This window comes from Pteropus medius, unplaced genomic scaffold (assembly GCF_902729225.1).
Source record: "Pteropus medius unplaced genomic scaffold, Ma_sr-lr_union100, whole genome shotgun sequence".
Lineage (NCBI taxonomy): Eukaryota > Metazoa > Chordata > Mammalia > Chiroptera > Pteropodidae > Pteropus > Pteropus medius.
The window spans coordinates 23,994,713-24,012,656 of NW_024350319.1; the positions used below are offsets into that span (position 1 = coordinate 23,994,713).

Sequence of the window (17,944 nt, forward strand, 5' to 3'; positions counted from 1 at the left end):
CTTATACAAAGTTATTTTTATTGTGTGAAGTATTATCACACAGACAGTATAATAATGATGTGCTTGTGTCTGGGTGATAAATAGTATTGTCTTTCTCCCTATCTGGATCCTTATCTTTGTCCATCCCTACCCACTTATTCTCATCCTCAGTATAATAGGTGACTAGAGTCTTTTGGAGCCTAAATATTCATAAAACTAATCAGAGAGAGATACACAAGGGTATCAGGAATTCTATATCATTTCTCCCCAGGAAATAAGAAAGCTTATCATGTATCTAAAAGGTCATACTTAGGTCAAGTTATGGTGTTAACTAGATATTCCAACCACTGAATGTCTTAAAAAATAAAGTTTTTAAAAAGCATTTTGTAAGACATTTATAGAGGTAAGAGATATGTTTTTATTTAACCAGCAAAACCTCTGTAAAAAATGAGACTGTTATTTCTGGAGATTCCAGAATTTCCTTTGGAAACATCCCCCAACTCAAATGAAAGTCTGACTCAGCCTCATAAAAATCTATGTTGCAATAGGTGCTGTGTCACTAAGAACCACTAAATAAACAAGGTTAACAGCACAAAGGAGCTGCAAACCATATATGGAGAAACTCATTTTTTCTAACTAGTGATAACTCATGTTTTACTTTCCGTTTTCTCAGAACTGAAGTAGGCTGTGCTTGGTAACACCGAGGGTGGGGGGCGGGAGACAAGCACACTCTCAGAACCTGCAGTGGCCCTGGACTCCAGCTTTCCCCGGCTCCTCGCCAGACTGAGCATGCAAGTTACACTTGCTATGACAGCCTGGATGGTTTCTATGGTCTCCAGTTATTCATATTCAGGAAGCAGTTTACCAGATATCAACAATGAAACGTTCATCAGAAGCTGTGTTCAAATTCATAACAAGTTACGATCGGAAGTGAAGCCAACAGCCAGTGGCATGCTCTACATGGTAAGGAAAATACCAGTGTTTGTGGCATAGGTCTGTCAAAAACATCTAACGTGTCTCGATTTGGGAGATAAATCCTTGGTAATTGTGAATGATTTTTTTCTTTGTGATTAACGTGATCAGTAAATTCGCCATCAAAACAAAATCCAGTGTAGCTCTACCAACAGGCTCAGCAAATACTTTTTACTTCTCTTTTGGGACATTTTCCTCTGGTCATAAATAGATTGTACTTCTCCTTTTTGTCATTTTCTTCCCTTTCAATTTTTTTCAAGATTTTTAAAAATTTGTTTGTTTATTTGTTTTATCTCTTGAGTTAACTTTTTTGTTGTTGCCAGCAGAGTACTCACTTTTTCGGGAAGACAGCATGGAGTGTGGAGAAAAGATAGAATCTTGATTCATTCAGGCTTGGGTTTGAATCCCAGCTGTGGGTTTGAATCCCAGCTGTGGCTTTGAGCTAGTTTTTTAACCTTTCTGAGATTCTTTGGATATAAGATATTGTGGTTTTTAAGTTATATAAACTGTACGAAACACAGCGCAGTATTTTGCACATACACCTTGCTTTTCAAAAGTTCACTTTACGCCACTTCGTTTTTAAGAAAGATCTTCATTAGTAGCTGTTTTCGCTTACTGAAAGAAATCTGAAGAGGATTTTCGTTTTTATACGGGGGGCGGGAGGAGAGGGAAAATAGCGTCCAGTGTTTGTTTTTCAGCCATTATAGAGGAAGCGTGCACTTCGAGCAGCGCGAGTGCTGCCGCCTTGCGCCTTCCCCGGGAACCACACTCAGCATCTCTGCATCAAGCCGCCATAGCTTTGACCTGTCTCTGTGAGCACCTGTACTTTATCTCGATTTATTTTGTGCATCTCTTAGCAAGATGTGTCTTAAGGTAGTTGCTTCTTTGCTTTACGTCATTTTGGCTCGCCAAAGGTTTCATAGGTTGGCTTTACTTTCAGATAGTGGGGGAAATTGGTAATAGATCTTCAGTGAAATGTTGGTCTGTGCCCCTCATTAGGTTTTAAATTTCACCAAACTAGATGATCACATTTCCTACCAGCCCTAGTCAATACTGGAAGACCATACTTATAGAGAGGACCCATGTGCAGTGTTTCCCTCTCTATTCTTGTCATCACACTTCATTCCTGATTGAAATTCCCACTTTGCTCACTCCAGTTACATTGTTGGATAACGGGTTCCATTCTTGACCCTGCTATTTAATATTTATTTTTGCAGACTTGGGACACAGACCTTGCCAAAATTGCAAAAGCATGGGCAAAAAACTGTCAGTTTGAACATAACAGTCAGCTGGGGCCACCCCACAAGCTGCACCCAAATTTCACTGCACTGGGAGAAAACATCTGGACTGGCTCTCTCTCCATCTTTTCTGTGTCTTCAGCCATCACAAACTGGTACGATGAAGTTCAATATTATGACTTCGAGACTCGGAAATGCAGCAAGAAATGTGGCCATTATACACAGGTAAGGATCTGCCCTACATTCTCTTGAAACCATCTTTTTATGGGTAAGGAGAAAACTTGAATCTGGTGATAATAAAATATACAAGAAGCTAGTACATCTGTAAATATGAGAAAGTAGGGGTTACAGGCTTACTTTTAAAAATAAATAAATGGAACAGACTAATACCAAAGAAGATAGTGGTTGAAGAGTTTAATTATGTGGACATAGGTAAAATCTGAGGCCCACCAAGACTTTGAATAATTTTGATAACAGCTATCTTCCTCTGGGGCTTTATTTCATTTGTGAGCCATCAAAGGACCTTATGAGTGAATGGATTTTCGAGTATGAGTGCCCTATACAATTTGAGACAGTTGTTCGGGGACTATAAAATTAGGAGAGATAAGCCTCTCAGACAGAAGTGACAGTAAGAATTGTTGCTTTCATATCCTCTTATTATTTCAAACATGGATTGAGAATCTATCGAGTGCCACAAAAGGAGGAAAAATAACAACAATCCCACCCCCTACAGAGATGCCAACATGTAAACTTGTATAAGCAATGCATGGCTTTTCTGACCTCCAAGTAGACAGTATTAGTCCCAAAGCCACATTCAGAGCCTCCTATTGAGAGTTTTGTTTTTTTGTTTGTTTTTTTTTAACCCAAGCTGGTTTTAGCATCCTAACCCTAGGTCAAGTTTGCAACATGATAGAAAGAATCCCTTAGGTAGCTTCTGAAGTATTATTGATACGCTCCTTCCTATCCTGGACACATTTTGGTTATTTACTTTTATTTTCTTATAGTCTTTGTTAAACAAAGAACTAAAGGTACTTAACTTATGTTTAACTGGTTTGAATGTACAAAATTTTGTCGAAATGAGGTATGATGGTAAAAACATTTCTAACAAGGCAGTTAACTTGGGTATTAGGTGTTTTTAAAGAGCAAATTTTGTTAGAAAAACTCTCAATATAGTTCAGCCTTAGCCTTTGATCTCACTAGTATTGTTATAGGTAAAAACAATTTTGGCACAGTTACAGGAGATGATGATAATGAAAAAGAAAGGACTGATTTCGGTGAAATTTTCATCTCAAGATTACTGTAAGAAAGGAGCTATGAAATCATCAGTAGCGTTAGTTTTTAGATATCAATGAGGTTTTTCTGGACTTATCCCATAAATCACAAATTTTGGTTTATGTTTACAAATAAATTTAACCAGAAAATAAATTTTATTGCATTGCCTAGAGGGCAAGAAAGCTAAATCCAGATTGCCTATGTGTGGTACCTGGTACCATTATGCATTATGGTGTTTAAATCTCCAAGAATTATTGTCAGTTTGAGGGTGCCAATTCTCATTCAGGCAGTGTTTAAACTTCTACCCTATGCCAGGCACTTTGTAAGGCACTGGTCATACGTCCTAGCTCATATTCCTAAAAAACAGAACCCGAGACAATAGCTAAAGTGCTAACACTTTATCAGGGAGTACAATCGCAGAGAAGTAGGAGTGAGAACTGGGGAACAAGGGACACAGCTGGGAATAGCGCTGACCCTTAAGAGCTGACCTTCTTTGGGAGAGACGTGTGGAAATGGACATATTACAGTACATGACTAGTCCAATTTGGAGAAACCAACAGTGCCATGTGAACGAAGAAGACAGACCAACTTATCTGACCAAAGGGAGGAATGGAGACATAGGAGTTGTTCACATGGCAGGAGACACTGAGTTGGTGCCTGAAAACTAAGTGAGAGTTTGTCAAATGAAAAGGAAAGGGAAGAGAGCTCCAGGCAAAATTAACAAGGTGTAAAATGTATACAATGTGTACAAAAGAGCCCAGTACTTCAGAAGAATGGCCAGCAGCTCACAACACCAAACTTATAGGGATCAAAAGGCAGTTGACAACAGACTTCTAGACCATACAAGTTAAGACACTCGATGTCCCTCATTCCAGGGAGCCAAAACTTGGTTTTATGTTATATAGGCTTGAGATTTTAGAGACAGGCCTCCCCAAATTAACTGAGCTTACTTATAAAATTTCCCCTTAGATGTAAGGGAAATGTAAGGAGGGCTAATATTTTGGACATGAAAAAAGTCATTTCCAAAAATCCATTTCCTTGCATACAAGGTATCAGAGCCTGAGCTGAGTGATCCTAATCTGTTCTCCTTAAGAGACCACTACATTCCACCCCCATTTCAGAAGAGGGTCCTTCATCATGGGGAGTATGTCTAGGGAACCCCTGGGTCTGGGAAGATGGGTGCTGAGATCTCTACATTTAAGATCTCATTTGATTCACACCAAACCTATAATAAGAAAGGCACTGTTCTCCAAAGATGAATAAACAGCCTCTGAGAGGTTAAGAAGTTGTTTTCCCAACGTTGTTTAGCCAGTAAGAGGGCAAGTTGGGATTCAGATATCAGGTATGTTGTAAGGATTAAATAAGATAATATATGCAAGTTATCTAGTGAAGTACTAGTATTTAGTAAGCATTGAACAAAGGTCAGATTGCTTCCATGAGCTGGTTTTCCGCCAATTATATTGGAAGAAGGCTCTGACAGCTTAAAGACTCCCATTTTCATCTCTGGATGAAACCTTGCTGGGAGATTCAAGACTACTCAGTTGCCATTTTAAATTCATGCTGGTAACTACCTCAAGTGGGTATTATAACCTCCCACTATTTCTCATCTTCTATTAACACAAGGCAAGCTATTTTCATATTTTGGCCCATGAGGGGTAGCTGTACAGTGAAAAGACAAATTGAAGTCCATTATTACCTCCTAAAGGTGTGATATTTTGTGACATGTTAACCCAACATTTTAGCTCTGTCTTGACTGGAAATAGATTTGCCTAGCAGAAGAATTTTGGTATATCAGTATAGAAGACTATTCACATTAGGTATTTTGTTGCCCACAGTTCAGATTTGGGAAGTCTGGGAAGAGTTTGACTTAAATATCTGGGCGGGGCAGCAGCTTAGGTTTGGTAGTATTGGAATGTCCACTAGATGGCACTATTGGACTCATTTTTTGTTTTTATCTCTACCCCAGGCCACCCTAATTAAGCCTCTTGAAATTTTTGTCATTTCTTACACTCTCACGGAACCCATAAAAGTGTGAGATGTTACATGGTTTCTCTAGCTGGCTTCTTAAATGTTGCACGGTTACCATAGCTAATAATGAGCCAGATGGACTCATGGAGAATTGAAAGAAGTGTTGGGAAAGGGTTTTTAGCAAGAAGAAAGAGACATGCTTGTTCCCACTGGGATCCCCAAACTCAATGTCTTTGTTAGAAAGGCATAGAGAGTCATTCCTGGTTCTGCTAAAAGGAAAAGCATTCCAAAGGCATCTTAGGGTGTGGACTGACCTCGCCATACTTCCTGGTCAAGTAGATTTAGATTCCAGCTCTCATCTATAACAATCAGGGCAATACCTGTTTATTGATTTGTCATGAGGTTGAACATGCTGTTGCATGTAAAGTGCTTAACACTACCCTGGCACTGGGTAAAGTCTCAATAATGAGTAGCTCCTGTATTTTAATAATTATAATTTTTTTGTTTACCATATTAAAAGAAATTAAAAAAACATACAACAGGAATCTACCTGATAAAAAATAGTTTCAAAATTTTTAAAGTGAAAAAAAATAGCTATAGGAGAATTAAACATGAACATATGCTGAGTGCTTGCTACATTCTAGAAGCTGTTCTAAGCATTTTCTTATTAGCTCATTTAAAATGTCAAAATAAGCCTGTGGGGTTAGTGTTATCTTCATTTAATTGACAAGGAAGCTAAGGCCGAGGTCACACAGGGAGTAGCTGAGCTGAAGTATGAACTCAGGCTTTGTAGCTCCGGAGCCCACAAATTTAACCCAGAATTTGAAGGCCCGTGAAGCTCTTGAAAAGAGACCAGCTTGAATGGATAAACTGTGGTACATCCATGCAATAAATACTACTCAGCAATGCAAAGGAGTGACTACTAATGGATTCAACAACATGAATGAAAAGGCAAAACTACTGAGACAAAAAAAAAAGCAGATTAATGATTGCCAAGGGCTGAGAGTCAATTAGTGGCTGATTACAAAGAGGCACAAGGGAACTTTTGGGGGTAATGAAAATGTTCTAGATCTTGAATATGAAGGAATAAGGCTATACAACTCTATGTTTTTGATGCAATCATAGAACTGTACACCTAAAAAGGATGGATTTTACTATATGTTAATTACAACCTAACTTTAAAAAAAGAGACCAACTAAAACATGAAATGAATACTAACTAATATTTACACACTCCTGGAAAAAAGAGACCAGAAATATTTTAAAAAGTAGAATAAAGAATAGCATAAAGCATTAAAAGTGTGTGTGTGTGGCGGGGCAACATTAAGAATACTTGAGATATAAGAACACTGGAAGAAAGTGCTCGAAGACCAAAGGATAAAAAATAAAATAAAATGAGCTAAAATGACAGTAAAAGGCATACAGACAACAGTGAACTCAGTTAGCATGCACAAGAATCACCAGAAGAACTTGTTGAAATACAGATTTCAAGGACAATTCCACTGACCCGTCAGTCAGTCTGAGATGGGCCCAGAAATCTGATTTTTGAGCAAAGCACCCCAGATGAAATCATTTTGAGTTGCAGTAATTCGGAATTAAGAAATTTTTTAAAAAGCAAATACAAAAATGATTGGAAAGTAAAGGTAAAAGGATCGTACTTGATTAATGGCCATAAAGCTAGGCTGTCTCAAAGAGACAGAGGCCTAAGCTTCCTGGTTACCTGGAGAGCCCTGCCGGGGATTCCTGGGCCTAAGATGAAAGGAAAACACCCTGGGCAGGCAGGGGACCTTCCTTGCCAAAGGAGAGCACTGCTCCGTGGGGAACCAATAGCTGCCTTCCTAGATCCTCCCCAGTCCTCACACAAGGAGGAGGACAGATGCTGAGCAGTTGCCTTCCCTGGCTCTTCGCCAGCCACCTCCTACCCGCCTCCTCCTCTTCCTACTGGTCCTTGAAGCTTAGAGAAACTCAGACTCCATCCTCAGCTCCCCTCTATCTCAGTCTGTGCTCTCTCCCCAGGGAGTGATTTTTATTAATTTTTTTTCCGAGTAAACTTGATCTTTTTCTGCAGCCACACTGGCTTTGTCCTGTTTGAGTCTGTCTCACTTTGGGTTCACGCAGATGTCGCCCTCTACTGGAAGACTTCTGGGTCTCGGACCAGCTCCCCCAACCTTCGGCTCCACTTCAGGAAGTCAGGGCAGGGCCCTGTGCTATACAATCCCTTAGCACCCTCTGCTTCCCCTGCACTGTGATCAAAACCGTAGGTAGTGGTTTCATGACTGCTTTTCTCTCCATTTTCTGAAGGCACCCACTGGCTCCAGCCCATTCACCCTTGCATTTGCCACATTCTTCACAATTCTTGTCACGAAATTGCCAAAAAAAAAAAGTATAAGTAGAAATCATTTAAAATGCAGTTTGATGTTACTATAAAAAAGAGTGCTTTTATTGGCTGGCTTAGTTCCAGACTAGCTCTTTAAATACTTTTTTTTTCTTTAGGCTTTTGTGACACCAAACACTCTATACAGCTTGTTAAAATGAGCTATATAATTAATTTGTGGGGCCCAGTGCAAAATTAAAATGTGGAGCTCCTCGTTCAAAAATAAGAGGAAAGTGCCACTAAAGGTACTTAAGTGTATGACAGCATTGGATTAAACCAAGTATACAGCCCTTCTGATCATGGGGTTCCTCTCGCTGAAGCTGGCTGTTCTTTGTTTCCCTCCTGTCACTGACCACTCCTTTTAATCTGCTTCGCTGGCTGTTCTTTATCTCATGCTCTCATATACTTTTTCTTTCTATTATCTTGGCCTGTGTGATCTAATCTAGTCCCGTGTCTCCCAGGTTTATATGTCTAGCTTTGACCTGTTCTCCGAACTGCAGTTGCTTCTATCTAGCAGCCAAGTCAGTGTCTTTTACTTAGATGTGTGCTGGGCATCTCAAAAGTAAGATGACTCGAACAGAACCCTTTTCCATGCTCTCATCCATTGTCCTCCTTCTATAGTTTTCCCCATCTCAGTAAAATGTTATCTGGGCCTAAAACATCAACTTGATTTTTCTCTTTCCCTCTTACCCCAGACTCATAGCAAAAAGAAACCCTTTCAGCTTTATCAGTTCTTAAAAACTCTCCTACCATCATCCAAATGTGACCTCTTTCTTCTTTCTTGTACCACTGAGACTGCCTCCCAAATGCCCTCCCCCCCCACCCCCCGGCCCTTTACCCTTGTTCTCTCAGTCCATTTACTTTATAACAACCCAACTGATCTTCCTAAGATGCAAAAAAGAGCCTATCATTCACTTACCTACAAGATTCCCAGGGACCTGCTCCTCTGCCTCTGAAGGCAACTGCTCAGCATCATTGCTTCTGATCCTCCCCCACCCACTGGATCCCAGCTCTTTTCGCCTTCTTTCTGCCACTCACATCTCAGGGCCTTTGCCCCTGAGTGCTCCCTCTGCATGGAATGCTCTTCCTCCATCATACAGCTCTCCTGCGTAGTCATCCTAAGTGCTGCTTCCTCATCGATCAGATCTCAGCTTAAATCCTTCATCTCCAGAGACATCTTCTCTGAACACCCAAGTTAAAGCCGCCTCCGCCTCCCCATCAGTCACTCTCTATCATGTGACCCTGTTTTATTTCTTCGTTGCACTGTCAAAAATTATCTTCTTTTTTTTTTTTGAGACTTTTTATAAGAATTTATTTGAGCCAAACCGATGGGCATAACCTGGAAACAAGATCTCAAATGCTATTATTCTTTTTTTCCCCCTCTGTTATTCTTTATGTGTTTATTTCACACAGAGACACACACACCATTAATAACAATTTACAAGTCTTGTTTCCACTGAATTATGAGTCCCTAAAAATTCCTTGGTGGTAATTGTTCTACCTAACCATGTTTATGAAGACTAATCATACTCAAATGTTCATTTTATATCTTTCTCTTGTTAAAAATCCATATTTTCTTTCAGGTTGTTTGGGCAGATAGCTACAAAGTTGGCTGCGCAGTACAATTCTGTCAAAGAGTTTTTGTTGGCCATACATCTCTTACCAATGTAGCACATTTTATATGCAACTATGGACCAGCGTAAGTGCCCAAATCGACCTCTTTCTAAATTTTTAAATATCTATTTTAGAAGTATTTATCTTCCTTGCAGAAACTCTAAATAAAGTGTGGAAAAGAAAATTAATATTATCCTTAATTTCTCTGCCCAGAGATCTTATTCTTTTAACATTGTGGTACATTTTTCTTTGTATGTGTTTGTGTGTGTATGTGTGTGTGTGTACACCTTTTATAAGTACTACATAAACACACACACAAATACATGTTTAAAGTAGCAAAACTGTTTTCAGTGACATAGATTAATTGGATATGGTAATAACACCACAAAATGGGAGGAATGATGTTATCTCATATTTATTGGTTTATTAAAAACCTGGCAAATTTTACACCATTTTCAAAACAGTAATAACTCTGAATTCCTCAATTTTTATAACTTATTCACTTTGACAGTTTAGTTTTTGAAATGGATACAGTTTTTCTCCATTTGGAAAACAGGGAAGACATATGACATCTCCCCCAATTTCCTTTAAACATATATATATGTGTGGCATATATATATGCATCATACACATATTTTAAAAACTGGGATCATAGTGGAAACACACTATTTTTTACTTAAAATTATACCATGAGCACTTTCCATATCACTAAAATTTTAAGCGTGATGTCAATAATTATAAAACAGAGAGAATGCTTTTGTACTTACTATGGACTAAGCGCTGCTCTAAGTGCTTCACATACATTAACTCATTTCATCTTCACAAAAAGCCTGTGAGAGAGGTCCCGTTAATGCCCCTGTTTTAGATGAGAAGGCTGAGGCACTGACAGAGTGAGCAGCCCGCCCAAGGTTGCCCAGTTAGTGAAGGTCGTGGTGGACTGTGATCTGGGCTGTTTGGCTCCTGAGTCTGTGCTCTTGATGGTCACACAACAGCTTATCCTACTGAAGAATTTAGATTGTTCCCTATTTTTCTTTTTTAAATCTATGATGAACAACCTTGAATATAAGTCTTTGGTCACATCTGTTTCCCTACTATTCCTAGAAATGGTATACTAAGTAAAAGGTGTGATCATTTTTAAGTTTTTAAAAATACATAGTGCCAAATTATCCTCCACTATCATATCAATTTATAACTCCACATCAGTGCTGGATATTATAATTTCTCAGTGCTAATTTGATAGAAAGTGGTATTTCCTGTTTTCTTTTGCATCTCTTTGATTACTAGTGATTATAAATCTTTTTCACCTGATTGCCAAATTAAATTTCTTCTTTTGTGAATCATATGATCTACTCCTTTTTCTACTAGTATGGTTTTCTTAATGCTTTATTGTAGTTGTAAATATTTTGAAGCTTTTAACCCTTTGTCATATACATAACAATTTTCATATGTATAAATATATATATCAATTTTTTCTTTGTTGCCCTTGAATTTCATTTGGATTTTACCACTCTTCAGCATTCCTAAAGACTTATTAGAAGAAACCTCTCTCTTTACCTGTAGTAATATGCAGAAGAGATATTTGATAGTCTGACTGTGGGTATGGAAGTTAAGGGACTAAAACCAAGTGTCATTCAGAAGATAACAACTTTGACTTAAAACCTCAGAGTCAGAAAATAAGAGAAACTCAGGAAAAACTAGCCAAAACCGTAAGTCAATCAGTGGTTAATTTTCATGACATATATAGCTTAATGGTTAAAATATAGGCTCTTGAGACCTACTATCTTGGTTCACTTACTGTGTAACCTCAGACAAGTTACTTAACCTCTGACTCTGTTTCCTCCTTAAAGGATCAGGATAGTAATAGCACATATTTATCGAGTTGCTATGAAAATTACATGAGAAAACTATGTAAAACAATAAGTATATGCAATGCCTGGCAATGGTGATTATTTGAGACATTCGTAATTATTACTGTTATGATAAAGAGGTACAAATGTGAATTCTCCTGGTTTAGAGTCACCTTGCTTTCAGAGTTATAAACAATACTAAGTTTTAAAACTTATAACCTGATATAATGTTTCTAAAAGGACTGAGTAACATTCATTTATTCATATAAATAAATGCATTCATACATTCAATTATTCAACAAGTATTTGTTTACTCAGCTTCAAAGGAGAACAAGCCAAATACAGTCCCTGCCCTTATGGAATTTATATTTATGAGGCAGATAGGCAATAAAAAAGTAAATAATTATGATGAGTAATAAAAGTGATATAAATATTGTGGCACAATCAGTAGGTAGGGCCCTTATCTGAGCTAAAATGATCAAGGAAGAGCTTTCTTTGTTATATTTAGGCTTAGGCATAGAGAATGAGAAAGAACAAGACATGTGAATAACTTCAGGAACAGATGTCTTGTGGAGAAAACAACTGCAAAGCTCCCATGGGAAGAATTAAATAGTCAGAACACCAGAGTACTTGGACTGCTGCATGAGATGAAACTGGGGAGAAAGAGGCAGCTCGGATCTTGCAGGGCCTTCTAGGCCTTGGCAGATTTTGCTTTTTTCACATCATAAGAGGGAGTGAGAAGGCCTGCTTTAAATGTGGAGACAATTCTGCATGAAGAATGGAGGATGGACTGGAGGACATAAGTGGGGAAGCACAGAGACCAACTAGGAATGTCCTCACTTTCTTCTGAGCTTTTCTTCTTCTATATTCAAAACATTATAGGATCCCATTGTACGTAATTCTAAGTCCAGTATCCTCCCCAAAACTTCTGAGATTCTTTCAGAATGGGGCATGGTGTGCTTGATTCTCCAGTCACCTGTATTCCAGCTCCAGAGTCATGCCCTCAGCTCGTTTCCATTGCCCAGTATGGTTTTGACCCCTCTCCTCCTGTCTGCTTCAGGTCTGATTTATATTTTTCCAGACACAACTCTCTCCTTCATTCCCCTTGGACCCACTGAGCAGGGCTATCCTGTGTAACAGACCTTTGCTCAGAGTGGATTAGTGGAAGACAGAATTATAACACAGGAGTGGAAATGTCTTTACAGTATCTAATATATATTGGCCACCCCTGCCTTGGGGACCCTTTCTCCTATTTTTTTTTTCTTTGAAGAGCTGTCTTTTCTCTTCCCCAGAACCCCAGGGCCCCAATCCTTTCTCTCTCAGGCTACCAGAGGAAATCTAAAACTGCCTCTTTATTGGACAGCAGGTTTTAGGTCCCTTTGTCTTAATCACTCTCATCTAGACATTCAGGCTTTTCCATTAGCATGCTTCCCCCAAGATGACTTCTGCTGCTTCCCTAGAACTCACAACTGCCTTGCTTTTAGCTTGTTTTTGGAGTAGCAATTTTTCTCTCTTCTTTACAGTTTGGGATGCACAATTAAACTACGAAGTAGCATAAGTGATTTTATTAAAAACATTCTAGAACTTAACCAGTGGTTAAGTGCTTTTTAACAATGACAGATATTCCAATGACCATTAATGTCCATTTTGGACATCTTTTGTGATTGTTATTGTAATCTTTACTACATTCCTTTGACTATTTTCCTTGATGTAGGGTAAGCACGGGGTTAAATTTAATTTCTGAAACAAACTAAATTAATTTGGAGACAAAAGAGATTAGAACATATATTTTGGTTTGGAAATGAGTTGTTAATATTTCTAAAGGGCGAGTTCTTAATCTTAGAGTTAAATGTATTAGGTAAACTCATGAACTTGGATTAGGAAAAAGTAACATCTTTATTTTCACTAACCTCTATTGAAAATAACATTTCATTATGAATGAAAAGTAACACTCCGGTCATAGCATCATTTGACTTTGTGTCAGCACTACTGTATCTTTGTAAATATCACGAATATTTTCATACCACCTTCTAGTGGCTGCAGATTGTCACAAAATAGTTTTAGTCATGACTACTTTGAAATTTAGATTGTCTGCTAGATAGTATCTAATACTTAATAAGCACATATTACTACATCACAAATATTTTTATCATTTTGATAATCAATTTAATAAGTTTCCTTTATAATCCTATGAACTTCATTTTACGCATTTTAAAACAATTTTCAGGAAGAGTCCATAGGTTCTACCAGGCTGCCAAAAGGTACCATGGTGAAAAAGTTAACTCCTTTCCAAAAGTAGAGTTCCAAAAAGGATTAGTAAAATGGCGGGTTCACTGAAATAGATACACATCACTACTACTCATCACTACTACTCTGAAGATATTTATGGCAACATAAAATGTTGGGTATTATTTCATTTTTTAATCTGTGACTTTGGTCAGTTACTTATACTGTGCCTCAGCCTGTAGCTATAATAGGGATAAATAACTGCATTTTCTTCGCAAGGATAGTGTGAAATTAATTCATTTATACTTAAGAACAGTGCCTAGCACAGAAGGAGTATTTAGTGATTTTTATCTTTTATATCGCGTCTTTTATGTGAAAACAAATTACACTTTAGAAATTCCCCCGTATCTCTTATTTCTTTTGTTAGGCACTTACCCAGCCAAATGCCTTCTATCCAATAAAAACTATAGAGGCTTAGCCTGAGAAGAGTAAATGTGGGTCAGGACACCTTTTCTAAGATAGATAGGTTTTTGGATGGCAGTAATTATATAGGCCAGATAGTAAGCAGAGGGAGCATTACCCTGGAGCCAGCCAAATCTAGGTTTCATTCTAGTACATATTGTGACATATATTGTGATTTTGGGCATAGTATTTAATTTCTTAGAGCTTTATAGTTTCCTTGTCTACAAAACAAATAAAAATAACTTCTCCCAGTGATGCCTTAAGAATTAAATGAGGTTATGTGGATTAAGACATAGGTTAATAGACAAAGGCACACTGAATGAACTCTAAATATTAACAGACTTCCATTTCCGCTTCCCTCTCTCCACTTCTCTTACTAACGCTCTGAATCTGTGGACTTCCATCCTATGATTTAGTCAAGGATTCACAGTAAATTGCAATTGCAAAACAACAACAACAACAAAGATCTCTCTCCTAATGGACAATTTTCTTCTATTTTATAGAGGAAATTACCCAACTTGGCCATATAAAAAAGGATCCACTTGCAGTGCTTGCCACCCAAATGACAGTTGTTTGGACAATCTCTGCAGTGAGTAAAAGAACCAATCTCCAATAATACTATATGTTTGAAACTACTGTAACTTTCTACGGTTAAGAATGCAAGCATGTTTTATCCTAATAGCTATTTTCAGTGAAGCTAGCATCAGGTAGCAATCAAACCAATGGCTTATTGTCCAAGGAATAAATGTTGAAGATAAATTTAAGGAAGTGAATAATATCCTTTTTATTTAGCGCTAATCAGTACAAAAAAAAATGACTATGGTGTTGGAAACTGTAGACCAAGATTTGCTAATTTCAGCAAGATCGAAAATTTGCATAACAAAGATATCCAAAAGAACAGAATTTTGAATTTTGTGACAGTACCTGTCCAAGGCATTCAAAGCTTACATTTTCATCTGTAGAACTAAATAAATGAAACAAAGCTACAACCCAGCACTTTTAATTAGCAAAACAATTTAATGAGGAACAGTGTAGTAGACCAATGAAGATAAGTTCAAGGATGTTTTACTAAACTTTCTAGCAAAATTCTGCTTTGTAATTTAGAGATATTAATACATAATTGGCCAAGAGTTTATTTATGGTTCCTTTTCTGGACACATTCTTTTTCATCTCAACGGTTTTACTTTTGTGTCCACATCAGTAACCAACTGAACTCCTCAGGGGTCCAGGGGTGAGTAGGGTGCTTAAAGCAGAGGCAAGATAAAATGGACCAAATTTAACTGCATAAATTTTGTCTGGCAAAAGTGTTCCAGTACTTACATGTTTTCTAAGGTCCAAGTCTAAAATTATAAAATTATTTTAAATTGCTTGTTCCCTTCTTCCTGATTTGTAAACACTGAGCTCTTCTCTTACTACAAGTACAGCAACTGTCTTGACCAGCTCTCTCCCAGTTCAACCATTCTTTATTTCACTCATTATGTTTTGTTAAGTGGACTTAGCAACATGTAGCCAAAGAGCAAGGAATCTCTTCTCAGAGCAGCATTAACGAATTTTTCATGTTGCTACAACACTACAAAGCACATTTCCCCCCTAAGTTAGGCAGTACAACCTAGGAGTTAAAACCATAGATTTTAGAAACAACATGCCCCATCAATTTCCAGTTCCACCATTCTGACCTTAGGCGAGTATCAGGACCTATTTCCTAAATAATAAAATGCAGATGATGGTACCTCTTCACAGGTTTGGTGAAACAGTTCAAAGAAATTATTTATATATATTTATATTTAGAACATGGACCTGGTATACAATAACACTCAATAGTATCTATCATCCTCAAACTCATCTTCCCTGTAATCTCAAGTCTAGAGTTTACTCTTGGTGTCTTGGTGGCCTAAACTTTTAGGTGATGTTTTTATGCCCATGAACACTTCTCATGATGCTTCTTTAACATCAGTGATGAAAACAGACAATTATTTAAAATTATTTAAATTTGATTGTTGCCATTGCTTAGTTGTCTGTCTTACCCACTGGACTCTCAATTTCAAACAGTAGGAAATATGCTTAATTCACCTTTGTATCTAAGGTGCCTACTCTGGCTGGCAAATAAACACTAATAGAGTGCATGTTTCCTAGAAATAAAAAATTCCTTCCTTTTAAAAATCTAGATAATTAGTAACAACAACACAATGATAACGACAGAATTGCTGGAGTTTAAGGTTTTGATATTGGAGATCCGGCTTGAGATAGTCTCTAATCTTGTGGGAAAAAAATTCAGAGAACTAAAGCTATAGTCCAATAATAAAAAGCCCCTGAGCTCTTAAGAAAATTCAAGGGAAAACATACTAAGTTGCATGGTGGTAAGGGTAAGAGGATAAATGATTTTATTTAACATTTTTCATCTTTGACAAATTATTGCAAATACTGGAGGAAAAATTCCTTTATGGTCATCTAGACACTGCTGTTAGGTTCAATAAATCCAGATGGTTTTACAAAACGTGCTGACTATACTGATGGTACATAAGATGATTTTAGCCAATGCATGGGTACACTTGTTCCAATATTCGTGTTTAATATTTAACATTTATAAATTATATTTAAGATAACCATTCTTGATTTCACTGGGTATAACTGCCACCAAGAAAAGTTAAAAGAGCAACAGCTTCATGGTAATTCACCATAGACAAAGTCCAGTGACAGGTATGATGATCAGGGATGCTTGCAAGTAACCAGAACGTCAGCTCCTTGGGTTCTACCACAGTGATCCAATATCATCTGGAGAACTGGTGTGGAAAAGGCATCTATTTAATAAAAATAAGTATCAAGAAGGCTAAGGCAGATGTGGAGTTTTCTTTCTAGTGCTCTGAATGTCATATTCTGAATAAAGCTCAGTGAAAAAAGAGGCATAATTATGACTTTATTATTGCCAAATGCCCTACTACTGATAATTTAATGATATATTGGAATAGATGAAAAAGAGGCCACTGTCTCTTTATTACTGCCTGATCATAAATAGTTCATTTTTCTAAGGAAAGAACTTATTTTTAGGAAAATATTTTAATAAATTGCTCACTCTGATTTTTATTTTAAAATCCTAATTTTTTTTTAATTTAATTGTATTTATTATCTGCTAGTTATGGTATATAAAATGATTTTCCATTCATGGTACTGGTACATAAAAAGTTTATATATACATAAAATTTATATAAAAAGTTAATTTAAAAATATTTAGTGCAATTAGCACAAAACTATCTTGAATTAACCTTTGAAAATCACTGCAATAAGGCCAAAGTAAGTTAATGGTTAAAGACACCTGACTTTTAAAAATAAGAACTTCACCAATACCTACTTTTTAAATTTTTTTCTTCTGACTTTACAGGTAACCCACAGCGAGACAAAGTCACACGTATGTATATAAATCTTAAATTGTTTCATTAAAATTTTTGTGAATTATGTTACTGCATTATGAGAAACAGCGTTTAAGAGGATATTGTATGTTTGTTTCACAGGTTACTACTCTATTGTGTATCCAGACTGGCCGATATCGACACGCAATAGATATTTATCTCTCTTCCTCACTGTTAGTCCGCCAATTCTAATACTGACTGCTATTATTACAATTTTAGTCAAGCACAAATAGCCTCATTTAGTTCTTTGGGACTAATAAAATACAGGAAAAAATTGAGAAACTCATTCATGTATAATTTCTTTTTTAATAAAAATTGGGTGATTTCTAATTTTAAAACATTTCAGAAAAACATATATTGCCGCAATAAAGTTATAATCAAAAGAAGAAACTGTTTAACTTCCTGACTCTATAGGATAAACTCACCTTTACTTTCCACTTTTCTATGAATGAGCATTGTTTTCAGGCTGCCAAAGCTGCGATTTTCAGTAAGTAACCTCGTCCTAGGTGCCTCAGCTTCTAAATCCGTAAAGAGTGTGCTAGATTTAGGTGATTCTAAATCACTCCACTAGCCCTCATTAGTAAAAACA

At 37.1% G+C, this 17,944-nt stretch overlaps 1 protein-coding gene across 1 annotated transcript; it reads left to right on the forward strand.

Moving 5' to 3' along the window:
* The first annotated feature begins 664 nt into the window (after positions 1 to 664).
* On the forward strand, positions 665 to 17,741 carry GLIPR1 (GLI pathogenesis related 1). Its single transcript, XM_039838878.1, has 6 exons — positions 665 to 942; positions 2,169 to 2,414; positions 9,386 to 9,501; positions 14,455 to 14,540; positions 17,328 to 17,354; positions 17,458 to 17,741. Exons 1-6 carry the CDS (start codon positions 769 to 771, stop codon positions 17,586 to 17,588), a joined length of 780 nt encoding a protein of 259 aa, XP_039694812.1. The 5' UTR covers positions 665 to 768; the 3' UTR covers positions 17,589 to 17,741.
* Positions 17,742 to 17,944: the final 203 nt, after the last annotated feature.

What these genes read in the sequence shown, in the direction of transcription:
- GLIPR1 (XM_039838878.1), top strand. Translation starts at nt 769, where the DNA reads ATGCAAGTTACACTTGCTATGACAGCCTGGATGGTTTCTATGGTCTCC. An exon ending in ATATGCAACTATGGACCAGC is followed by an intron (nt 9,502 to 14,454) that starts GTAAGTGCCCAA and finishes TCTATTTTATAG; the next exon opens with AGGAAATTACCCAACTTGGC. An exon ending in TTGTTTGGACAATCTCTGCA is followed by an intron (nt 14,541 to 17,327) that starts GTGAGTAAAAGA and finishes CTGACTTTACAG; the next exon opens with GTAACCCACAGCGAGACAAA.